This window comes from Anopheles stephensi, chromosome 3 (assembly GCF_013141755.1).
Source record: "Anopheles stephensi strain Indian chromosome 3, UCI_ANSTEP_V1.0, whole genome shotgun sequence".
NCBI classification, from domain to species: domain Eukaryota; kingdom Metazoa; phylum Arthropoda; class Insecta; order Diptera; family Culicidae; genus Anopheles; species Anopheles stephensi.
In genome coordinates, this window is record NC_050203.1 from 87,997,222 (window position 1) to 88,022,438 (window position 25,217).

Below are 25,217 nucleotides of genomic sequence, written 5' to 3' on the forward strand. Positions count from 1 at the left end.
CAATCTGTCAGTCGCGCTGTCCATGCTAACTGTCACTCCTGGCAGGAACAGCGCAAATACGTAAACAAACACAGCACGGCCGTTTCCATTCATGCGCTCGTACAATCGTACCGAAAATGTTGTGCAATCGGTTGCTCAAAGTTGCGATTGCCCGGCAGAGAAGACGTTTTCTGAATTTATTTCCATGCCGCCGACATGTCCATAACTCCGACGGAACAATAAGCGAAAAGCGGATACGAAACATTGGCATACTGGCGCACATCGATGCCGGCAAAACGACGACGACGGAGCGCATGCTGTACTATTCCGGCCGCACGGATATGCTGGGCGAGGTGATGCTGGGCAACACGGTCACAGACTTCCTGCAGCAGGAACGTGAACGAGGCATTACGATATGTAGCGCTGCAGTTAGCTTTAACTGGAAGGAGCATCGTATCAATCTGCTCGACACACCCGGTCATATCGATTTTACGATGGAAGTGGAGCAATCGCTCGGAGCAGTCGACGGTACCGTGGTCATCCTGGACGGATCGGCTGGCGTAGAAGCACAGACCATTACTGTGTGGAGTCAGGCCGATCGACATCAGTTGCCGCGCTTAGTATTTGTAAATAAAATGGACAAAGAGACGGCCGACTTCGACGCGTGTTTGGTGGATCTAAAGCAAAAGCTGTCCACTGTACCTTTGCCACTACAAATGCCCATAAAGCAGAACGGAAAACTGGTGGGTAAGAAATATAATTGAGATTGAGTCCTGCTTTGCAAATCTGTTCATTTTTTCAAACACTTACATATCCTGTTTTCAGGTGTAATCGATTTGCTTTCGTCGAGCCAAATAATCTGGGACGGTCAAAACAAAGGCCGATCGTACAAAGCGGTTCCGATAGCCGATGAATATCTGCACGATACGGTTCAGGAGAAGCTGTACGAATTGATCGACTTGCTTTCGGGACTGGACGATAATCTTGCGCAAGCTATCATCGAGGCGAACAGTTTCGAAAACGTGAAACTAAATCTAGTCCTAGATGCGATACGTAACAGCACATTGAAACAGCAAATTGTGCCTGTCCTGCTGGGATCTTCGTATAAAAACGTTGGAGTGCAACTGCTGATGGACAGCGTGTTGAACTTTTTACCTGCTCCAAGCGAACGAAACCAGATATATGACTGTTTTGGGTATGAGCTCAGATATTTGATGTAAAAGCATTTTGAAATAATCATGTTTGCTCCACTTTCAGGTCCGATTTTGTTGGAAAGGTGTTCAAAGTCACACACGACAAGCAGCGAGGTCCAATCTCGATGATTCGTGCATTTCGCGGAACGGTGAAGAAGGGATCCAAATTTATCACTGCCACCGGTGGTTCGGAAACGGTACAACGCATCTACGAACCGCTGGCAGATGAGTACCGTGAAATTGATGCGTTTGGTGCAGGAAATATTGGACTTTGTGCTGGACCGAAAGCAACAGTTACGGGGGATCTGGTGGTCGCAAATGCTGCTGCTCTAAAAAAAGCACTAAAGCGGCTCTCAGCGGCCAGCAATAGTGTGGAGGAAGAGTCGATAGATGATGAGCTTCTGCTGGCATCAAAGTTGGGTTTGCAAACGACTATACCGGATGCAGTTTATTTTTGCTCCATAGAACCACCGTCATCGGGACAACAAACTGCGCTGGACAATGCGTTGCGCGAAATCCAACGAGAAGATCCAAGCCTGCGAATACGATACGATGAAGTGACCGGACAAACTGTGCTCGGCGGCATGGGACAGCTTCATATAGAAATTGTAAAATCTCGCATTTTAACCGAGTACCGGATCGATGCCGATTTGGGGCCGCTTCAAATTGCCTACAAGGAAACGCTCGAAGAACCTAGCCGAGGACAGTGGACGGCGGAAAAGGAAATCGCGGGCAGCAAACAATCCGTGTACATGGATATGACGATTTATCCCAATGAGACCGGTGAGGGTAGTGCAGAGCGCGTTGTGCTGGATAATTCTGCCGAAGCGCAAGAAACTCTGAAACTGGTGCGTCCAAGACAAATGGCATTTTTCCGCAAAGGAGCGCTCGGTGCCCTACAGCGAGGTCCGAAGCTGGGCGGGCAGCTTGCAAACTGCACTGTTAAGTTGCATGCGCTCACGATCGGCCGAGGCACTGCTGATCCATTCATTATGGCCGCTGCTGCCCAATGCATAGGCAATATACTGACGAATGCACGCTGTCGCCTTCTAGAACCGGACATGTTTCTGGAGATTGTGACACCGAGTGAGTATCTGTCAGCGATCCTTGCCGACTTAAACCGACGAAGGGCACGCATCGAAGATGTTGCTCCGCGCGGATCAGTAAATAAGGTACTGAAAGTCGTTGCACCCCTGGCGGAATTGGGGGACTATTCCACTGTACTGCGAACGATCAGTTCCGGGACGGCAAGTGTTTCGATGGAACCGAACGGCCACTCTCCGATGAATGAATCGGACGAAGCGACGGCAATGCGACGCACGTTGGGATTGGAATAGACCAAATAAATATTTATAAGTAAGCATTCAACGACAGGAAACTTTTTTTATCGACTTTTTGTTAATTCACAACGAACAAAACACCTGACTACCTGAACGCACTGTCCCTCATTAGGCATGCTCCATCTTTGCCGCTAGCGTTTCACGCTCCTTGTCGGTACCCTCGTAAATGGCTTGCTGCTGCAGTGCCTGTTGCAACTGAGCAGTGTCGAACTTTTGTTTAGACCAATTGTAGCGACACGGAAACCAATAGCCAAGCGTCGTTGCCATGAACGTGCCGAACCCGATGTGCGTGGAAAGCTGTGGGCGGGAGGTTTTCAGAAATGCCAAAAATCCTACCCCCATGCCGATGCTGATTCCGTACAGAAAGCTGTTCCGAAAGCATGGGATCGTGCTCACATCTCGTCCAAAAATGACCACAGACTGGAATGGATTGGAAACACGAGCATTAGTTTCGCAGCTCTATAAGCAGCAGGATTGCTAATTACCCTCTCCGATGGTGGGTCTATGTCGGGATCTTCGGAATGTGCCCGGCTTACACTCATCGCTGCTGATTTCCGGTTTGTTGTAAAGCAAAATGCTCATTCCATTATTTTTGGGAAGAGAATCAAAACAAATTGCTGTTATGAAATCAATTTGACAACCATCACTCCAGCCAGCTGTCAGTCGGCTGTCAGAACTGGGGTTTTGACAACACGCGCCGTCATGGTGTAACCTCTTCTACAAGGCTCAGTTCGATGTGTGCGTTGCTGAGAATAAAATTATCTTCTATCGCCAGAAGCATCCTCCGCCAAGCAGTCGAAACGTCGCCGCAGAAGTGAACTTCGTATATGCAATTGGCAGTGAAAATCGAAGTACCGAGTGAAAAGAGTTCGCATTTCGTTGCCGTTCTTGAACCGCTGCAGTGAGCACGCTCGCGTTCGTGATAACACAAACCCGGAGCGGCACTGAATATACGTGGTGTGGTGTGCATGTGATTAGGCGTTTTGTGTGTTCTCGTCGCCGTGCTGTGCGGTAATTACGCGTGTAAGAAAGCCTGCCGACTGGTATCGCTTGTCGGAGGCCAAGCTCATCGTTTCTGTGTGGCCAAAACGCAGTAATGTCTGCTGTGGTCTGCTGCCACCAAGACCAAGCGCCAAGCTGGTTAACTGCAGCATCATGTGCGGCATGTGCCCATGTCCGGTCCGGAGCTAGTGTAATCCCAGCGCGTGGCTAGTTAAGGTGCGATAGCTGCGGCCAGGAAAACACCATACAGACCCATACACAACAGCAAGCAATATGATAAAAGCCACATTTTACCGAAAAGGTAAGTTTTTCCATTGTATCCTGTCTGATGAAAGCGAGCTGTGAAAGAATGTGTGTCCGAAAGGTGGCGTTTGTTACAGATTCGACTTGATGAAAGATTCATAGGGCGTCTTGTGACTTATATGGTGAAGCAATTTTCCGCCTTCCAGTTCGATTCCCATTGCGCTCGATTTCGATGCGGTTGTCAGTGGTGTTTTTCGTTCGTCGTGGCTGTACCACCTTCCGTTGCTTGGATAGGTAACAACGGGTGTGAACGGTGGGAAGTAGGAAGAAAAAGGGTGCACAGTGCAGAAGAGTGGCAAAGAGTTGATGTAACAAATGACACGCACACTAGCAACAGAATGGCACATCGTACACGCACACGAGCAAACCGCACCATCGTGTACGTATACGGGCCTTTACCATCTGATGCAAGCAAAATAAAAGAACAAGAAAAATAACTTTCACGCGCCATTTTGTTTTTTCCCGGTTTTGCGGCGCGCAAGGTAGCAACTTTTATTTGGTCCGCGACCGACTCAAATCGGATGCATGCGTAATAGATAGAAAGATAATAATAGTCATAATGAGCAAAGGAGCAAAGCAGTGGGAGTGAAACTGGATGCGATGATAGTGCGTGGTGGCGATGGCGGGAAGGAGATCGGACAGGAGAGGATGTATTATTTCGCCGCATCTCATCATTACCTTCAGTAACCCTGCCTGCGGTGCACGAAGAGAATAGACTGTTGGAATTAGCTGAAGCTACAGCGCACTCTTTGATCAACAAATTCTTGCCCAAAGCGATAGTGCACTGTTGGTTGCGGTTGCTTAGTTGCTCGTGGGTTTGAGTGTGCATGTATGTGTACCGTGCATCCAAAACAGATCAAACCCCAGGCGCTGCTATGCTCGAAGTAGAATCGGCAATACAAAAAAAAGTGTATCACCCTATTTGGCCTTTTCTTAAACGTCTTCTCTAGGCGATTCCGATTACTACTCCGATAACCGTCGTGTGCTAAGACAGTTTGTTATGTAAATTACACTCCATTGTTGTGGAAAAGATGGACAAAACTAATATTCTCTCGCGCGATTGCATCCTCTAAGACTAGACTAGGGTCGGATCATCCTTTTCGTTAAATCAAAGTAGGCCAGGTTTTAGTGAGAAGGAACTCTGGCAAGGAAATTTTACGTGTATGTAATTTGCACATGTTTGCTTTCACGACGATCGTCGGCAAGAAGGAGGTATTGCCTGTCTCGGTTGCCGCCGCCACCGTGGCAAACGAGCAACAGTATTAAGCAGCGCGCCCTAGAATGTGTGTGATTAGATACTCGATTATTTGTGTACACGGTGAGTGTGGTGTGTGCCACATGAGTGTAGTTTCTGCTGATAAAACATGAACTGCTCCGCAAATGTCACCAAAAGGCAGTCGAGAACAGCCATAATTGCCACTAGTTGCAATGTTTTTTGTTGGTCAAACTAAAATCTGAACAGATATGGAACTAAGTCAGCAAGAGGTTAAGCGAACACGGATCGACGTAGCTTTGGTTGAGTCACTTGAGCAAACGAATGAAAATTGGGAAGGTTGACACACTGTGCAATGCATGTGTGGTGTGGTATGTGTCGCGGTCGAAATTGTCAAATTCTGATATATTTTTATAACGCCGGGTAGTAAAGTGCGGCAGGACAGTCCCGAATAGGGATTGGGATTAGAGAAAACAGCACCATCAGACGATGATAACAGATGCCTTAAGCAAAGAAGCAGTTTTGCTGGCCAAGTTGTTGGATATGTCCGTATAATAGAGTGAAGAAATTTCGCTTTTCGTTCGATCAAAAGCATGCTAAAACCGGACGTCAGAGTAATATGGCGTTACTGACAGTTCGCACTGCTCGCTCATTTTTCTACCACTGCGTGCGTGTGGTGGCGCACCCCGCGTTTGTGTGAGAGTGTATGGTGTGCGTGTTGGTATTGGTGCAATCTGGCAAACACAGAGCAGATTCGCTCCCGCTCTGCTCGCTTGCTGCTGCTGGCCTTCGTTCGTTGTCATCTTTTCCGCAGTCGTCATCCGTCGTGAAAAGAAAAGAGTAGCAAAGTGAGCGGGACTGGCTGGCTGGTAGCAGCAGCAGCTTTTCTTCCGTGCAACCGAGACGCGTCGCGTATGCGAAGAAGAAAAGCCCCATTTTGTGCTTGGTCCTCCCGGCCGTGTCACCGGTTTTTAGCTGGGAATGTTCGGAACAGCGTTTCGGACTAGTGCTTGGAAGCGTAACTTTCTTTGTGATGAGAGGATACCAGTAACTCCAGCCGATATAGTGCTAGTTGTCCCTAGCGTGTACAAGTCGTTTACTGTGCCGTGTATTTCACACAGGTGAGCCTTCCCCCACCCGTGTGTGTGCTGTGTGTTGTATTCCAAGGGTTAGCTGAAAAGCCAGCTAAGCGCCTCTTTTCACGCTTTTGTGACACCAGTTGTGTATTATTGCTTGTGTACGTCCGTCGGAAGTGTCGTCGACTGCGTGTGAACAGCCATAGTAAAAGCAATAAATTCGTGCTCTTTAACGCATCCCTGTGCCCGAAGGTGATTGAGCGTGAATGTGCAAGCTTTGTTGAAGTGAATGTTATGAGTGAAAATGATATATTAACAAACTGCAAATGGACTTAACACAGCTCAATGGACATTTTAATAGGTTTTTATTGAGACTATACATTCCGTATTCCATTTTTGCGACTTGAATTCTCCTCAACACACTTCCTTTCTTCTCCTCCGTCTGGCTGACCCTCGCTCCGTCCGATCAGTGCTGATAGGTTTTGTATTTTTTTTTTCTTCCCCTACGACATCCTTCCCCCACACCCTCCCGCTTTCGTCAGTTTGTTACGCTGAGCAACTCTACAGTTCGTTTTCTCATTCTCGTGACGCTTACGCGTACTGTACCTCTGCTTCGCATTTAGTGGAGACGTGACAAGTGTGAGTGTGTGTGAGTGTGTAGTTGTGAGAGCGGGAAATATCGCGCGCGGGAGCGTGGACTGCTTGCCACCACTACTACATGGAAAGCCGTGTGCACACAATCGCGAACACAGAGTTTGATTGTGATTGCGCTCGCGTTGGTTTTCCACTTTTTTACGTTTTGCGATTCTTGTTTTGTTGTTCTTGTGGGTTTTTTTTCCTTCCACATGGGTTAGAAAATTTGGTGTCTGTTTAAGGAAGGCAAAACAGCAGCAGGCCGGGTGGTATGATGGTGTATATATATAGAGTGCATTTGTGGTGTGAGAGTAGTGTGAGTACACGATGGAAGCGCGCTGATGAAGACGTGTGAGTGTGTTTGTGTGGTTTCCGTCGAATAGGAATGTACGGTAGAAGGGAAAAAAAATCTTAAATAATAAAGAAATGATCATCCACGCAACCTATTAGACGTACTACTGGATTGATCAGTGATACTTCATGTTTGCTGAGATGTGCCATTATTCGTGTAGCTTAATGTAACTTCCAAAATGTATTTAATGGGCGTTGAAACAGGGGAAAGAAGTTCCAGAATGCGATTTTATATTCGATCATTTACGAGTTAGGTGCTGTTTCTTTGCGAGCCACACATGTGTGTGGTCCAAGAGCTTCCGTCAGTCCCGTTCCGAGCTTGTGCGAAGCTAAAAACGGTTTCAACAAACTAGAAAAAAGACAAAACGATCAGTGTGTGTCTCTCTTATTCATGTCACGCACACATCGGAGCAGAGGGTGCGTAAAACATACACCAACACCAGCGTGCCGTTAGCTGCTGGCTGGCTCTGTTCGCAGTGCAAACGCGTAATCGCCCGATGATAATGTGCGTGAGACGGCGGTGTGTATACGCACAAACACGCGCACACAGTCGCGACGCATCAGGCAGCATATATCTCGTGACGCGCTGTAGTGTGTTTACCGCCTTGGCCTGGTTGGAGGCCAGAGGACGACGGTTGCCGATGATGATGATGGTGTTGGCCTCCTTCTCGGCTTTTGCGGTATTTGGTCCAATTGGAAGTGAATATTCTGGTGTGTTGTGGGGTTTGTATGTATGCGATGCGTAGACGGAGCGAGAATCGAAGTGAGGAGGAAGATTTTGGCTTGATTTGGCGTGTGCTATACTCTGTGTTGGGTACTAACATTTGATGTTAAGCATTTTCTGCTCAAATGCTGTTGGTAGAGACATTCCACAATTTGACCAAAAGTTGATTTCGCTGCCAAAAAGTTGATCGACCAAAGTTGAACTCTATTTTCCTGTATATGATGCTTTCTGCAGTATATTCCATACTTTCTAACAAAATCCTTGCGTCGGTCGTCATAGTAACTTGTGTTGCACGAACCTCCTCGGACTGTGAATCTAGTTTTATTATGTAGGTCAAAAGAAAGTGGAAACATTGGGTTGTTATAATGCCATTCCCAGTATCAGGTTAATTTTTTTCATTAATGTGAACTTTGCATATACTGGACAAGTTGCAGTTGGACGGTAGTGGACATGATACGTTTGTTTTCACTACAGAAAAATCAGCAACTCAGCTCAAGCAAATATGCATAAAAATTTGTGTTGTTGTGAGAGACTACTCTAGGTCGTGTAATCCGCGCCTTTTTTCTGGTTCCTCTGTGCAAGCAACATTATTACGAATGTGTGTGAGATTGCTTTTCACGTTTAGTCTCTTATACAAGCGCACAGAGAGAGAGAGAGGCGGCGAGCGAGAGAGTGAGAGAGCTTGAGATGCGAACGGCGGAAACGTTGGAAACCAGTAATGCTGAGCTGTGAGCGCAGTGCGTAAATCTCGTATAAGTTGTACTTTGTTATGCCACACCGAGTCTTATTTAGTGGGGAAGGGGCCGTCAAATTGTGTTGGGGGAGATCCGACTCTACCTCTGTCTTACGTTGAAGCTCACAAACGGGAGAAAAGGTCCAATATATAGTATTTGAACACTGACCAACGATTAGATATGTTCGTGAATGCATTACTATCTGTGGACAGGAGCAGCCTCCTCAGCAAAGTTATGTACTTGGTTTGGCAGGCGAAAAGTGCGCCTGTTCCAGATTAGGTGTTGAAATCTTAGTTCTATTAATCCATTTTTTTTCTGAAACACTTCTTTGAACGGGTCTTTCCTCAGAGTTTCAAAGCCCTAGAATAGTGTTACACATTCTAGGTTGTGATAATAATGGCATTGGCCGGCATTCTTCTGCAGTATATTTGTTACTCCCCTAGCTGTACATAATGTTTTCAAATTGAGTATGTAGAGTGGATTCTTAAAAAAACACCATAATGTGCAAGAATGCTTTCTCCTGAAGAGCGCGAATATAACGGTTGTGTAATATTTGTTGTGTGTTCTCCATCCTGATCGCGTTCAAGGGTTTGAGGGGAGCGAAAAACGCTTCCTACGGGATATATTATAAATAGTAGTGTAGCGGCAGATCGGGCGACGACGCTCATCGCCACTCAAATGCACATTCAAATGCACTGCTCTCCCACAAGGAGTAGGTGCACGTTCGGAACACCCATACGCACGGACAGCCGACGACGCCTTCACCACTATCCAGAAGCGACGAAAACGACAACGACGGTTCAACCACGTCGCGGTCTTTGCTTTGGTGTGGTATGGCAGCTTTTTTCGCCCAATACGCGCTTGAAACGCGTGCAGCGCTGGTTAGTGCCACAGGGCGACGGGATGAACAGTATAATGCAGCAAATACCGGTTCCAGGTGGGGAGTAGTAGTGTAGGGTTGCGCTGTTATGTTTTTATTGCGGGCACGGAGATAAAAAGGAGAGAACAGGGAAAACTCCGGGAGAGCACATTTTAAGCGGCGGTTCCGCTCTTTGTGGGACGTGCAAATATGTATGTGTAAGCGTAGTTGCAATCTTAAGAACATGCAAAAAGTTGTCAAATTCACATTTTGGTCTTGATTAGTTTTTTTTTGATGCATTGTTTATTCACTCACGTCACGATTTCACTAAAGTAAAGTATTAGTATGTAAGTTATTGAACAGTAGCCTTTTGCGTTGTCAACTTCGAAAAAGAGCCTCATTTGGCACTCTCTTCTCACTGCCGCAGTTGGGCCGTTTCACCCCTGGATAAGGGGATAAGAATGATTTTACCCGTACATTCTTGTTATAACGTTGACGGATGGATGGCGGATTCGAAGTGCGCAAGTCCACCGTAACAACATTCCCGGGAGTCTTCTCCGACTCTTCGCTTCCGTGGTTTCGTCGTTTGCGTGCGAGTACAAGACAAAAGCAACCACCCGGCAAAGGAAGCTCGGTTGTCGATCCGAACAATTCCCTTCAAACAGATGTTTCGCTCCGTTTTCGCTCGCCAAAAATCGGCCAAAGCTTCAATGATAAAGGGATGCGCTGCACATATTTCTGTGATAATACCGATGCGTGTTTACGATATGGTCTCTTCAATGTTGATAATAAAGAGAAGCAAATCGGTTGGTGGTGGGTGAGCAAGTCTCGCGCGAGAGCCAGAGAGAATGAAGGAAGAAACAAAGAAACATTATTTCCCTTTACAAATGTTGTTAATCGAGAACAGGGAAGCGTTCATGCTAGCAAAAGTTTGTTATTCTGTCCGATAATCGAGTATAGTTTTATTCTGTAAATTTGTCCAGTGTGTGCGTGTCATTGCACTGTGCTAACTTGTTTTCCTTCTCTTTTTTGTAGCGATTTTCAGCAGTTTATGGCCATTTATCTGAGTGCAAATGATTATAAAACAGCTCAAGCAGCATCATCGGGCAGAAGAAGGACTGCAGCAGTTACATCGGAGTAGTGCAAGGATTGGCAAAAGTGTGACAGAAAAAAGGACATTTGGGGGTAAAAAGTTTTGAAGTGAGTGATTGGGTGATTGGGTGAATACGGTGTTGTGCAGTTGGTGGAAACTATTTTACTGCGTTTAAAAGTGTGCTAGAAAAAAGAAAAATCATACCAGAGAAGCGCGCGCAGAAAAGAAACAAAATAAAAGAAAATGAACCCACCATGAAGCGCGGGAGAACGGAAGAGATACAATTTGGGCAACCGCGGGTTCAGCCTCCCACGGGTCAGCAGCGTATTATCACGACCACACAACCGCATAATGTGGCCAGCAGTACTGGCACGACCATACAGTACCAGATCCCGCCGAACGTCATCAAGACGTCCACACCACCAGATTCCGTCAGTTCCGTGACGAACCTGAGCAATCAGCAGCAAGCGACACAGCTTGTGCCAGCACAACAAGCCACTAGTGTCCAGTACACGACCTGTAAGTATATCCCTCATGCCCAGTAGCTAGATTGTTCACTGTACGAAGAGGATGCTAACGCGGTATCATCCCTTTTGCCGATTCTAGCTTATAATACGCTTGGCAGCAACTTGGTGAAAGCCCAGCAGACAACGAATCCACAGCAGCAGCAGCAGCAAATACATGTAGTAAACGCGACCGGTCAAGTTCGCGGTCCAAGCCACAAAAGCGCAGTGGTAAATGCGACAACAGTTGCGGCGGCCACTCCAAACAGTAACAACAGTGCGGTAGTAAGCAGCGGTGGGAGCAGTGTCACCGCAGCGACAGGAGTCCAGCAGGTCATTACCACCAGTATGTCGCCGGGCGTGCTACCGGGAGGTGGAGGTGCGGCGCAGGGCCCGCCGCCTCCCCCGCCCCAGGGCCAGGCGCAGCTACAGCGGCTAAAGGTCGAGGATGCGCTCAGCTATCTCGATCAGGTGAAATACCGGTTCGGCAACCAGCCGCAGGTGTACAACGATTTCCTCGACATAATGAAAGAGTTCAAATCTCAAAGCATCGACACACCGGGCGTTATTCAGCGCGTGTCGAACTTGTTCCGCGGCCACCCGGAATTGATCGTCGGCTTCAACACGTTCCTGCCGCCCGGCTACAAGATAGAGGTGCAGGCAAACGACCAGGGATGCTATTTGTTCCAGGTGTCCGTGTCCGTACAACCGACGGCATCATCGGGCGGTGCTTCTGTGGCACCGCAACCCTCACCGCACAAGTACAATACAATCTTCCAGGGCGGCGGTCAAATAGTGCAATCGACAGGCGGTAGCGGAACTGGAGGAACGAACGTAGTAACCGCTAGCTCTGGTGGGAATGCTGCGGCCGGCGGAGGTACGACCGGAGCCGTCAATCTCATGGCTTACGGCGGTGGTCATGCAGCGACAGCAACGCCAGGCGGGGCCAGTGTGCCCGTGCACGGCGGAGCATCGCTGCAGCAGCCCACCGGTGGTTCGGCCGGAGGCAACGCCAGTCCAGCCACTGCACAGAACGCGCAGCAATCACTTACTACCACGACGACGACAGCGGGTGCAGCTGGAGGAGGAGGTCCACAAGTGGCACAAAACTTTTCCGCACGCAGCGATCACCACCGCGAACGTACGATATCGACCGGATCGGCCGCAAGCAATGCCAGTCTTCCTGCGGGAGTCACGTCTGCATCGTCGTCGGCGTCGTCGACCTCGACGACAGTGGATGCCTCAGCAGGAGCGGGCGGAGGTGGGACGGTAGTGACAGGCGGTCAGACGGCGCCACCACCACCCCCACCAGCCACCAGCATCCATCGGATATTAACGCAGCAAATTATATCGCAACAGCAAGCGCCGGGTGTAGCGATTGGGGGCAGCAGTATGGTCCCGACGGCGGGTGGTGGCATGGTGTCAGCACCGACGCAGGTACAGCACCACCAACAAACAACCCTGCAGCAGGTGCACCCACCACCGGAGGCACAGACGGCCACCGTCACGACGACAGTGGTGCCAACGCCGATGGCTGCCACCGCGAATCAGCCGGTCGAGTTCAATCATGCCATTACGTACGTGAACAAAATCAAAAACCGGTTCCATACGCAGCCGGAAAAGTACAAACGGTTCCTGGAGATTCTGCACACCTACCAGAAGGAGCAGAAAACGTACAAAGAGGGCGCCCAGAGCGGGTGCCTGACCAACGCGAAGCAGCTCACCGAGGCCGAGGTGTACACGCAGGTGGCGCAGCTGTTCGACAATCAGGAAGATTTGTTGCGCGAGTTCGGCCAATTCTTGCCCGACGCAACCAGTCACCATAATCAGGCGGCCATGCAGCAACAGCAGCAGCAGCAGCAGCATCACCTCACCTCATCGGGCAAAAGCAACTCGCACAATCTCGTGGTAAACGCTTCGATGCATGACCATCAGCAGCATCCGCCGCAATTGAGTGGCCCGGGCGCTGGTGGCACTACCGCAATAGTTGGCCTGGGGAGCGGTGCTTCCGTTCCCGTGGTTCACGGGGCCGGCAAGAAGTTGGGGGGCAATTCCGGCATCGGAGGCGGCGGTCTCGCAAGCCTGAAGGTGTACAACAGTATGCAAGCCACGGGCCTGGCACGGCTGCAGCAGGAACGAGACTATTCGACGTTGGGAGCGGCTGACAGCGTTGGCGGAATGCATGGCACGGGAGTCGGTGGCAGTATGCCTCCGGGAGGTGGCGGTATTCCCGTGGTGGGCAGTGCTATTCGAACGGCGGGCGGGACCATGATCGGCACGGGAGGAGCAGCTGTAATGGTGGAGAAGGATCGTAATCATCATATGGGAAGCGTGACCGGCAGTGGACCACCGGGCAGTGGTAGTGGCAGCGCAGGCAGTCTGAACACGAAGTACATTCACGGCACGGCCATGTCCGGCATGAATGCCACTGGTGCACTGGTGGGCGGGAATGTGCTTCCTCCCGGCGGCGGTGGTGGTGTTGGTGTTGGCGGTGGTCCCAACGCCGTCTCAAACGTAATGGCAAACCTAGTGTCGGCCAGTGTCGGTGGAGCTAGTGGTGGTGGTGGAGCAGGAGGGGGCGTGAACGCGATCAAACGATCACCCTCGTACGCGTCGCAGATGGGATTCGTTGGGCCGGGAGTGGGTGGCCCGACCGGGCACGGCAATAACATGAGCTCAGCGCGAGATCGTGGCGACGGTACTGGACCACCGCCCATGAAGCGGCACAAACCGATCTGCCGCGATGTATCGCTGGCGGAAGCGTCCAAGTACGGCACGCTGAACGATTACGCGTTCTTCGACAAGGTCCGCAAGGCGCTGCGCAGTCCGGACGTGTACGAGGACTTTTTGCGCTGTCTGACCCTTTACAACCAAGAGATTGTCTCAAAGTCGGAACTGCAGACCCTGATCACACCATTTCTGAGTCGCTTTCCGGATCTGCTGAAGTGGTTCCAGGACTTCCTCGGACCGTCCTCCGGTACCGGGGGCGGTGGAGCGAACGAATGCATACCGCTGACAGCTGCCGCAGCGGCCGCCGCACGCCAGGACCGTGACCGAACGCAAAGCGAACTGGCGGCGGACGTTGATCTTTCCACGTGCAAAAGATTCGGCGCGAGCTACTGTGCCCTGCCGAAATCGCACGAAGGCGTAAAGTGTTCGGGGCGCACGAGTCTTTGCCGGGATGTGCTGAACGACACGTGGGTGTCCTTCCCAACCTGGGCGGAAGACTCCACGTTCGTAACGTCGCGCAAAACGCAGTACGAAGAGTTCATCTACCGCTGCGAAGACGAGCGCTTCGAGCTGGACGTGGTGATCGAGTCGAACAGTGCCACCATCCGTGTGCTGGAAGGCGTCCAGAAAAAGCTCACCCGTATGTCGCAGGACGAGGTGAGTCGATTCCGGCTGGACGATTGTCTGGGCGGAACCTCGGCCACCATTCACCAGCGAGCGCTGCGGCGGATTTACGGCGACAAAGCGGCAGACATTATACAGGGTTTGAAGAAAAACCCTTCCGTTGCGGTTCCGGTCGTGTTGCGGCGCATGAAGGCCAAGGAAGAGGAATGGCGAGAAGCACAAAAGGTACGGTATCGCGATGCGTCTAACGATCTTCCACTTTTTAACGGGCCTTTCTTCCGCTCTTCCCGGCAGAGCTTCAACAAGCAGTGGCGAGAGCAGAACGAAAAGTATTACCTTAAATCGTTGGACCACCAAGGCATCAACTTCAAGCAAACGGACATCAAAGCCCTCCGATCGAAAAGTTTGTTCAATGAAATTGAGACACTTTTTGATGAGGTGAGTTACATGAAGGTAAACACGATCGTCTCCAGTTTGTTTATGGGTTTTCTTTTCTCTTTAAGTGTGTGTCTGTGTGTGTGTGTGTAAATCATTTGCTTGTAATTATTCTCCCGCAGAGGAATGGTTGTTCCTTTGTGTTTTGTTTGTGCGTAGGAATGTTGTCTGTTGGGCGGTGAATTTGACCACAGAGTATATAGAAGTAGAGTGAATATTTGGGATTTGGGAGATGAGTGATTCAACTGACCTTGTTTCTAATTTTACGAACGAATACAGCGCCATGAACAGAACGACGATTCGGCGGCCGTCCCGCAGGCCAGCGGGCCCCATATGACAATACCGTACAAAGACAAGACAATACTGGAAGATGCGGCCAATCTGCTCATACATCACGTGAAGCGGCAGACGGGGATTCAAAAGCAGGAGAAAGCTCGGATAAAGCACATACTGCGACAGTTTGTGCCGGATCTCTTTTTCGCTCCACGGCAGCAGCTCAGTGAGGATGAGCGAGAAGAAGGTACGTGTTATAGGGAAACCCCTGTCTGTGTGTGTGTGTGTGCCAACACTGAGATAACGCATTTTTTCTTTCTGTAGACGACAAGGATACGGAAATGGAGCAAGACGAAGATATTAGCAGCAGCGCGGGCAAATCATCTTCTACCAGCGTTAAGAAAGCGGCTTGCGCCTCTGCGCCAAACTTTTCTGGCAGCAGCAGTATCAGCAATTTCAATCCTTCCAGTGGGTCGTCAGCAACCACTTTCGATGTGTCAGCAGCAGCTGAGTCGGAAGGAGGATTGTCGAAAGATAGTGATCATCATAGCAAAAGCGCGGGCGATGGCGGTGGTGTATCAGCGACGCCAAAGGCAACTGCTTCCTCCGAAACAGTTCAACTGACGGCAGTTGGTGGTATGAGCACCGGGTCGTCTGCTTTATCCTCCTCCACAAATACAACGGCACCCAGCTCGGAAGTCTGCGCCGGGAGTGGTAGTCATGCTGTTGCTACAAAGGCAGACAGCAATGGTAGCGGTGGTAATGTTAGTGCGACGGGTGGTACCGAGGACGATGGCACTGCCGGCGATAAGTCAACGACAATAAAAATGGAAATTAAGGAAGAAAGCGAGCAGGAGGGCGCAGCAAGCTCTGCTGCTGGTGGAACATCATCCTCATCACCGCAGCAACCCATGAGTCCACCACTGCCTCCGCATGCCGTGAGCAAACATATCGTACGTATAAATGCGAATGTCTCATTACTATATGCGTCTGTATCTTACACGTTTCGTTTTTCGCTCTGTCTGCAGGAAGAAGCATATACACTATTTTTCACCAACAACAGCTGGTACCTGTTCCTCCGACTGCACGCCATCCTATGCGAACGCTTGCGCACGATTTACGAGCGTGCGCAAATAATAGCCGCCGAAGAGCGCGCGTACGAGAGTACACGCAACAACAGCACCGCCACCGCGCTTCGGCTAAAACCCAAGAACGAAATCCGCATCGAGGAGTACTACAACATCTTCCTGGACATGTTGAAAAATCTGCTCGACGGCAACATGGAATCGAGCAGCTACGAGGACACGCTGCGGGAGATGTTTGGCATTCACGCCTACATCGCATTTACGCTGGACCGGGTATGTAAATGCACGGGAAAGCTTGGTAAAGGCTCGTTTACCCTCTTAACTAACTCTTGGTTGCTTTTGTCGCAGGTGGTACAAAACGCTGTACGGCAGCTGCAGCACTGCGTCACGGAACGAGGGGCGCAAGAGTGCGTCGAGCTGTTCCAGGCCGAGCAGAGGCGGGGTGGAGCGGGGGGGCTTTGCCGCACGGCAAACCGTCGTACGGCGACCGAGCTCGCCTACCAGCGAAAAGCCGAAGCAGCACTGCAGGATGAAAACTGTTTCAAAATATACATTGTAAGTGGGAAGCGCTCTCTGTCGTTGTATGGTTGCTGTACGAAAGATAGTGGACGGACAAATGATTGTATTTGCCTTTCTCTTTCCAGTATAAGATCGATTGCCGGCTAACGATCGAACTGCTGGACACCGAATCGGACGACACTGCTACTAATTTCGCCAACGCGCAGGCCTACGGCTCGTACGTCAACCGTCTCTCAAACCCAGCCGCCACCGGTACCGGCAGTGATAGTGGTGGTGGTGGTGGTGGAGGTGGTGGTGGAGGTGGAGGAGGTGGGGGTAGTGTTGTAGGCGGCGGTACTACTAGTGGAAGTGGTGTCTGTGGAAGTGTTGGTGGTGCTGGTGTTGTCGCTAACAGTAGTAGTATTAGTGGCAGTGGAGACGCTGTTGGTGCATCATTGATTTCGAACAACAGCAGCAGCAACAATAGCAGTAGTGGTGGTGTTGTGAATCATAATAATGCCCCCGCCGGATCCGGATCTTCCAAAATGGGAAACAGCAGCAGTAATAGCGCTGGTGGCGTTACCGGAAGCACAACATCAAATGCCGAAGTGAAAACGGAAACTCCCGATGAGGAGCTGGTAAGTAGTATTTGCTAGAGCTAGAGCTAGAGCCGTTTTTTCTGATCCTGAATCGCACCCACAACCCACAACAGAGAGAGACGAAGTGGGATATGGGATGGAGAATCATCAATCCCCCCTTTCCCTTACTCTTCTTTTCCCCCACCTTAACACACGTGTGCCGAAAAATTTGTTTGCTGCACTTTAAGAAACTAATTTAGTGTATTGTGAGAGAGAGACACGGGCGGGTTTTACGGAGTGGCCATTTGGCGGATTTCAAAGTGGTGGGGATGACGGCGGATTGGTGGGAACGCGTTTCTGTAAAGCCTGTTTTTGCAGTTTTGTGTAAATATGTTCGCAACAGCAACTTGTCCACGCAGTTTCATTCACGCTTCATTTATAAAGTTATTGTTTGTACCCTAACAGCGTCGTTTGGGGATCGTTGGGGGATTCGTTTCTCATATGTTTTGCATTTGGTTATTCGTTAGTCGTTGTTTCGACCGTATTGGGACTTCCATACACATACACACAACGCCCTTATAAGCAACTTGCTTTACTCCAATTATGTTTACCTATGTTTATTGGTGGTTATCGAGAGAAGGTGTATGTTTTTGTTTGAGAATCCATTACTTTTTCGTCTCGATTATTTACTATTTGACTCAACTTCAAGTGCAACACACTCGCATCGCCCCAAGTTTTACCAATCATTCGCATGTTTCGATTTCGGCACAGAGTTACACACAAACCCACGTTTCAGTTTGCTGTTCGAAATTCAGTTTGCTGTGTGAAATGTTTAGTTAAATGGTTTTGCGAGCCACCAATTTGCCATCATCATCAGCATCCAGTTGCCCCCTTTTGTTGATCAAACAATCGTTGCGTGCGTGTGTTTTCTTCTAACATAATCGAATGTTTTTCTCTGCCCAAATACGTTTGACTAATTTAAGCTTGTTTTTTTTATTCATGCCTCTTCTTCTTCTTCTCTTTTTTAACATTCTTTTATCCTGTGCCAGGTCAAACAAACTGTTTAAGAATGTATACACAATTTGAACGCAAAGCTTCTTACGATACAAACGAAACTAATTCCACAAATCATGATCTTGAAAGGGGGGACGCGAGCGAACACGTACCGTGACGTGACCACTGCAAGACTCGTGTGCAACTGCAACTACTACTACTACTACCACTACCACTACCACTACTTGCTCTTCTACCACAATCTGTTATCAGTTCTGATCTTTAATGAACTGCTCGAGATTAGTCTTTGGTTTGGATGAGGGTTAGATAGAGGGTGCACAAGGAGGCGGAAGGCAAAAGGTGTCTCCTCTGTGGACAAAAAATGGTTGGAAGATAATCAGTGAGCAGTGCTCGTTTGCTAAATCGTTAAAACCAAATTGTTCAAGTAAGAGAGAGAAGAGCGATCATCAGTCCCTCTCCCCCCTGTGTGATGCTTTATTTATTTTCATGTTATCAATTGTTCTTCAAACCAACCGCGCCGAGATTAGTTAGTTAGTGAGTGGAGGAAAAGAACATCACCTTCCTCTCGTAGCAGAACATGCAAGTCAAATCAATTAGAGCATGACAAAGCAAGATGCCTCTAGGTGGACAAATCAGTTCCTTATTATCTACCTTCTCGGAGCGTATGTATTTGTCTGGAGAGAGAAGAGAGAGAGAGAGAGAGAGAGAGAGAGAGAGAGAGAGAGAAAAAGGTACTCCACAAAGTTGAACAGATGTATATTTTTGGTGAATGGAAGAATAAAACAAACAGAAAGGAAGCTGTAGGAACAGCCGGAATAGGGAAACGGAAACAGGCATAATAACCGGCCGGCTTTTTGCTACACACACAATGCTCCACGATGCACACGTTTCGTATGGAGCTTCCCTCTATCGGTAGGAAAAGCCCTCCCCCGGAATGGGAACTGTGATTTCGTCTTTGAGAATACAATATACATAATAACTTTAAACAGTTTAGTGTAATAACTCACATCAACACACAGTTCATTGGTTGTGGAGCCTAGTGATCAGCATCATCATAGGGTAGTAGGACAGGACGTGCTTTCTTTGTGTGTGTGCTGTACGGAAAGCGGCTCAAACCAGAGATGGGATTTTCTGTTCAATTTTTGCCATATGAAAACGAGATATGTTCCTCGGAAGGATGAAGAATGGTAGGGCATGCCGAGCGAGGCGAAGGTATATTATGCTGCTGCTGGATAGCGAAGGCAACGGAGTCGTAAAACAATTGAATGTACAGACGCACGAGGAAGAGTAGACCTTTGTGAATAAATAGAATCGTCTCGCTATCAATCGTAAGACAAGACATTAAAGGAAACACAATCTCTGTATATAGGATGCTTCTTGATGCTGAATAATATTTTTATTTATAACACAGATCCGGAGACTGAGCGAGAAGGATAAGGGAGTGTTAAAGGTTTAATCATTTGTAAATAGTCACCCCCGAGCGTGTTGTTTTACCTCTCTAATAACTCTACTCGGACATTGTGTTTGAAACAAGGCAAAACGAAGAAGAACACAGCTATGAACAGTATTCGGAAGGGGGCGAAACGGAAAAAAAGGGCCCAGAATAATGAGCAGTTTTATACGCAAACACACACACACACACCCACACTCACATGCTTTGAACTAAGTTTTGCGAAGAGCACTCGCAGTTCCCAAGGGAGAGTGAGAGAGAGCGAGAGAGAGAGTTCATGTAATATTTCTTCCGGTAATTTTATCCGTGGATTATTGTGTATTATATGTAAAAAAGCAAGCATATTTAAGCATCTTAAGTGTAAGAAAGTCAGTCTTTACTATCGTCTAGCAGCATCAGCAGCAAGCATCAGCAACACGTGTGTGTTGGTTGTCCTGTCTGATTGAATGTTTCTCAAGCAAAACAAGGCATGAATGATGAACAATAAGAAAAGAAAATTTGCAAATATTAAAGAAACTTTGTTCGTTCGTTTTTACTACCCCTGTGTGTGTGTGTGAAACAAACACATGCACACTTATATTTTCATATATAAAAAAACACACCCGAAATCAACGTAGTTTTTTGTTTTTTCCTTTGGAAGTTGACTTTCTTTTTTTGTTGTTGATTTTTACTTTGAATTAGCGTTTCGTAGTATTTGTTTCTTCATTACTATTTAAACGAACATTAATTTCTTTCCGTTTTGGAGTCATTGCTCTGTGGTAAAGTGGATTTTTTCTTAATATACTGTGGCAATGAATAGTAGCCAACCGACGATACACACGTAAAGAGCGTCTAAGAGATCAAAGAGGAGGTGTAAAGTGGCCGTGTGTCCGTGTGTGTGGGGCAACACTTGAACAGTTTAAGGCAAAATAGGTATGTTCCAACTAACTATCTCCATCAACATCAACCTAGTTTTATTTGGATGGTTCTTATTATACAAGTATGTTTATCTCTTCTCAACCATACTGCGTTTCTTTCTCTTTACGTTCTCTCTTTATCTCTCTCTCTCTCTCGTTCTACCTACGTTTACTTTTCATATTATTGCTTGCACTAGTTTTTTGTTTGTTATAATATACTTTTGTATTTTCGTACTGATTATGCTATTGATTGGAATAGATGTAAAGCAGCGCTAACCGCGAGCGCGTCGTCGATGCAAGTAGAAATGCAATTCTTCGATTTTGTTTATACATTACTATTTATCTACCTTTCCGCCAGCTTTTTGTAGCTTTTAAACCAAAATGTTGTGCTTTTCTCTTCTTGTTTTCAACTATTCAAAGTGTGCATTTCTTTTATTGTTAATATACACAGGTATAGTAGTAGTAGTAGACATTGCAAACATTGTCCGCGCGGTTCGCATATATCGGTTGCCTTTCTTATAGTTTCTTGTGTTCGCATTAGATGTGAAACTGCTCACCAGTAGCAGGATTTTGCTTAGTGTTCCCTTTTAGAGCATGATGCTTTGGATACTCCGTTACAGGGGAACAGCAATGATATAGAAGCCTTAAACAAATTATATTAGTATTAAAAGACTCCTCTGTTTATCATTTTGTAACATGCTTTGTGTTTGACCTGGTACATAAAAGAAAAAGAAAAACGTATCTGTCTTTTGCTCTTGGCGGCGAACGGATAACTGTAACGAGCGAGCGAAGATGGGTACTTGAATATCCCCATTCATCCTATCACACAACCACCACACTACTGTGATGGAAATAACCACTCAGCAGCGTAAATTAAATCAGAGTGAATGAACTATAATAGTGAGTTAAATCTGATACTCACTCTTTAAGAGTTTATTCTTCAATAATGATTTAACTCTCCATGCCGAAGGGCCACTCACTCACTGCGTTTTCACTCACTCATGAGTTAACTCTCCGTGCCGACTAACCACTCACTCACCTCGTTTTTACTCACTAGAGAGTTAAATGTCGTATTGGCATATCGCATTGATCGCAACTCAACAGGTAAGCACAATATTCAAGGCAATAACAGGGAAATATTAAGTAATACTGGTGCAATAACCTCGAGAGGTCTCGGCCTGTCATTTATGGCTTTCTGTTGATTCATTCCGTGTTCATTCCGAAGCTCATTAGCATTTTTTTTGCTTCATTAACATTTCGCGATGCAATAACAAAGTTTTGCCGAAAGCTCGCTTCGATATCATATAATAACTGACGAGCAGCATAGTGGAAAAATGTAGTGCAGCCGTACACACACACAAGCGAAAGATCTACATAGTCCTTTTTAAAATATTTTTTTTGTGAACAATCTATCCTTACGACTCGTTACCGTATTGTATTTTCTTAAATCATCGTGTGATCCTGACCAATGCGATATGCCAGTACGACATTTAACTCTCTAGTGAGTAAAAACGAGGTGAGTGAGTCGGCACGGAGAGTTAAATCACCAATGAGTTATTTAACTCATGCATGAGTTAAAACGCAGTGAGTGAGCGGCTAGTCGGCACAGAGTTGAAGTAACTCTTCGTGATGATTTAAATCATCTAATTCATTGCTAAGATTTAAGTCATTCACTCATTCTGATTCAGTTTGCACATCACTGGTGACCACACATACGATTACGTAGAAATACACGTCACCGTTCCTCGTGTGCAGCTCGCAATTAATACAAGAGGCCTTGCAAGTACCGTTTCCGCTTGATATACTCCCCGAGTTTAATTGATGTGGTGATTTAAAGGACAAAAACTGATAAAAGGCCAACAAGTGGTGTGTGGTGCTCGGTCTTATGAGCCAAAACCGGGGATCAAATCCCATCAAAAGCTAATATGATACTTACGAAAGCACTCAATTGCTCATTAATTCAAAAACAAATGAATGATCACGGGGACTGTGGTTGACGCCAGAGTCGTCCTCTTTCTCCTATAACGTGTGGTATGGAAATTGGTCTCAATTTTGCCTAGATATGCTGCTGTGGGGGTGATTTTTTTTTGCTGTTGTAGTCAAAATCGATGCATGTTTGTGTTTCACGCTCTTCTTAAGCGTTTCAGTCGTTTTGCTTTTGTGCCAACAGGGTTGTGCTTTTAGTTTCTTGGTGTCGTCATATCGCTTTCCTATCTATATCTAGTCTCCTGTATGTGTCCATATCGTTGCGTTGTGCTGTTTTTTCTGATCTGTGATAATACTCCTGATAGTATTGCGCTTCCTTTCTACCTACCCTCCTCGCCGTACTGCCCGAAACGGAGCAAAATTAATGTGTGTGTGTTTTTTTTTTCGTTTTCTTCATTCTTTTTTCTTCAATTCTCTTCCGCGCGCTGTGTCGTGTTTTCGCGTCGTGGTTCCGTTTGCTCAGAAATCACGTCCAATAGCGGGCACCTGCGCTCGTATGCCCGTTTTCCTATCGCGCAATGCGAAATGGCGAAGAAAGCATGGTGAGGCTGAAGGAAGAACTGTGTCAGTAACCATTGGCGGCCAATCGGCTACCATGGCAGAGCTGCAAAGTGATGAGCCAGAGAAGGAACAGAGCTCGGGAGGGGAGAAATCGAGGCAAGCACCGACAGCTGCGCTCAATTCGTACTCCCTCACGATGGCAGTTACGGAAGCAAACGATGCCAGCTTGAAGAAGGAAACCGATGCTAATGATCGTAGCGCAGCATCCGGTGGTAGTCGGGAGAAAACGCCGCTACTGGACGAAATAGGAATTGGACACGCAGCAGCAACGACGGCAAAAGGAGGAGAATCGTCGAGTCCTGCTGCGGCAAAGGACAATGGCAGCAGCAACAACAACAATCCGAACAACATCAATAATAATAATAGCATCAGCAGCGGCAATAAGCTACAAGCTGCGGCTGCTGTTGCGGCGGAGGACAGCAACAGCAGTCCGTCGCTGTGGTTCGGCAGTGGTAATGGCTTGAAGAATCAAGTGGCGTCACCTTCCTCCACTGCTTCTGCATCGGAGCATCGTCGCCGCGTACCGAGCGTTAACGGTGCTGCGGATCGCAATCTACCGTACAGGGCGTCCCAGGGGCAGAAGAAGAAGGATTTTGCCATGTACCGGCAGGGATCGCTTACCAGCTCGCGGCAGGTAATGATGACGTACAACCCTTTCAAGCTGGAAATGAGATGTGAACAAAGTCAATAACCGTTTTTTTGCTAACTCGTTCTCCTAGAGCCATTGTCGGGTTACTACGCGGATGGATCAACGGTTCAAGCGCGTCGTCGATCGGTGGCTGGACCAGCATGTGTCCGGCTCACAGCGGGCATCGTGCACTGACTGGCTGCTCGGTAAGCGACAGGATTTAATAAAAACCACTACCACTTCCGTTATCGTTCAAGACAACGGATTGAGCCGGGCACCGTACGCACCTTACAATCGATATAAGGTCAAACAAATAGAGCTAGATTAAGATTAGAGAGAGAGAGAGAGGGAGGAGAAAAAGTGACCATCTGAAAGGATATACTGATTCTCGATGTGCCGCAACTATTTGTACTACAATTAAATTTATCGAAATGCTCCCTGCTTAGTGAGATGGTGTGTACAAACGGCGGTTGGCTGAGAGGAGGACCTTAATAATAATATTTTTATTTAATTCATGTGATTAAGTTCTCGTTAGAATGAATAATTCTTAATTCGCGCATAACCTTTAAAAGGACAGTTCTCTGAGGAAAGTATGTAGTGGTAACACGAATGCGTGTATATCGTCAATTTAGGTTAACGTGCTCAACAAAGGTGGCCTTTTTGTTCTTCTGCCCAGAAGCGACAGAAACCACACTAGGTTTAGGAAACTGAGTAGTGAATTTCTATTTTACATTTTTACTTGCTACTGTTAGAGAGCTAGACTAAAAGAAGCAGCACAAGAAAAAGAAGTCAAGGAAGGAAGGAAGGATAGGTAAACAACCTTCTTTTGTCATTGTTGTTGGTTGGTCCTGGTGCTCTTTAAGATGATCCTCTCGATCTTTTTCCGTCCAAAACGCAGGTTTTTGAATGAAGGAAAAGGAACGTGAAAAACAGAAAACGTTTTTAAGCAGTACATTGCTTGAGAGTAGAGAAAGCAGATCCAAAAACAGAAACTTAAAGATCAAACCCACCCCCCTTCTGATAAGTGATGAGAAAATCTGTACCGGGAGCAACTGCTCTCAGGAGTTGGGATGGTAAGATGTTTGCTGCAAACACTCACACCAAGGTGCGTCTAGTAACAGCATGAACAACAACGTGAAAATAAATGTACATCCTCGGTGCTGTGTGAAGCACCTCGTGGGGCAGCATTAAACTTAACGAAATTAATGAATATTGATTTAGATACCCCAAATCGGTTTCAAACCATTCGGTGGGGTCGGTAATGTCTCGAAAGAAAGGGAAACCTATTTGAGCTGTTGTAAGATTATCTTGCTATTATGCAGCGAGTAAGGCTCAACCCCGGTTACCAGTTGGCCAACCATGAAGAGGAGAATTCAGTAAGCATGTATCATTGTTTTTAGGCCGTCCACATGGAAAGGTCGGGTGCTTGCTAGGCTCCCAGAATGAGATAAAGTAA

At 47.5% G+C, this 25,217-nt stretch overlaps 3 protein-coding genes across 6 annotated transcripts; 2 read left to right on the top strand and 1 right to left on the bottom strand.

Moving 5' to 3' along the window:
* The first annotated feature begins 9 nt into the window (after nucleotides 1-9).
* On the top strand, nucleotides 10-2,540 carry LOC118514107 (ribosome-releasing factor 2, mitochondrial). The gene is made up of 3 exons (XM_036060682.1): nucleotides 10-726; nucleotides 805-1,174; nucleotides 1,237-2,540. Exons 1-3 carry the CDS (start codon nucleotides 117-119, stop codon nucleotides 2,507-2,509), a joined length of 2,253 nt encoding a protein of 750 aa, XP_035916575.1. The 5' UTR covers nucleotides 10-116; the 3' UTR covers nucleotides 2,510-2,540.
* LOC118514116 (cytochrome c oxidase assembly protein COX20, mitochondrial) lies at nucleotides 2,522-3,161 on the bottom strand. The gene is made up of 2 exons (XM_036060692.1): nucleotides 2,998-3,161; nucleotides 2,522-2,932 (listed from the first exon to the last, which is right to left on the bottom strand). Exons 1-2 carry the CDS (start codon nucleotides 3,052-3,054, stop codon nucleotides 2,621-2,623), a joined length of 369 nt encoding a protein of 122 aa, XP_035916585.1. The 5' UTR covers nucleotides 3,055-3,161; the 3' UTR covers nucleotides 2,522-2,620.
* Nucleotides 3,162-3,288: 127 nt separating this feature from the next.
* On the top strand, nucleotides 3,289-24,963 carry LOC118514103 (paired amphipathic helix protein Sin3a). 4 transcript variants are annotated; one of them, XM_036060670.1, is made up of 11 exons: nucleotides 3,289-3,815; nucleotides 10,443-11,019; nucleotides 11,107-14,582; nucleotides 14,652-14,810; nucleotides 15,072-15,312; nucleotides 15,390-16,018; nucleotides 16,094-16,423; nucleotides 16,499-16,705; nucleotides 16,795-17,286; nucleotides 23,036-23,767; nucleotides 23,853-24,963. In XM_036060670.1, exons 2-11 carry the CDS (start codon nucleotides 10,755-10,757, stop codon nucleotides 24,087-24,089), a joined length of 6,768 nt encoding a protein of 2,255 aa, XP_035916563.1. In that variant the 5' UTR covers nucleotides 3,289-3,815; nucleotides 10,443-10,754; the 3' UTR covers nucleotides 24,090-24,963. The 4 variants fall into 4 exon arrangements, with proteins under 4 accessions (XP_035916563.1, XP_035916565.1, XP_035916566.1 ...); XM_036060672.1 differs by having other exon boundaries at nucleotides 14,652-14,795; nucleotides 23,853-24,953; XM_036060671.1 differs by lacking the exon at nucleotides 3,289-3,815 and adding an exon at nucleotides 5,824-6,151 and having other exon boundaries at nucleotides 23,853-24,953.
* The last annotated feature ends 254 nt before the right edge of the window (nucleotides 24,964-25,217 follow it).

Coding starts and splice junctions, on each gene's coding strand:
- LOC118514103 (XM_036060670.1), top strand. CDS start 10,755: ATGAAGCGCGGGAGAACGGAAGAGATACAATTTGGGCAACCGCGGGTT. Junction 15,313..15,389: donor TGAGGATGAGCGAGAAGAAG/GTACGTGTTATA, acceptor TTCTTTCTGTAG/ACGACAAGGATACGGAAATG. Junction 23,768..23,852: donor CGCTTACCAGCTCGCGGCAG/GTAATGATGACG, acceptor TCGTTCTCCTAG/AGCCATTGTCGGGTTACTAC.
- LOC118514116 (XM_036060692.1), bottom strand. CDS start 3,054: ATGAGTGTAAGCCGGGCACATTCCGAAGATCCCGACATAGACCCACCA. Junction 2,933..2,997: donor TAGACCCACCATCGGAGAGG/GTAATTAGCAAT, acceptor AATCCATTCCAG/TCTGTGGTCATTTTTGGACG.
- LOC118514107 (XM_036060682.1), top strand. CDS start 117: ATGTTGTGCAATCGGTTGCTCAAAGTTGCGATTGCCCGGCAGAGAAGA. Junction 727..804: donor GCAGAACGGAAAACTGGTGG/GTAAGAAATATA, acceptor TCCTGTTTTCAG/GTGTAATCGATTTGCTTTCG. Junction 1,175..1,236: donor CAGATATATGACTGTTTTGG/GTATGAGCTCAG, acceptor CTCCACTTTCAG/GTCCGATTTTGTTGGAAAGG.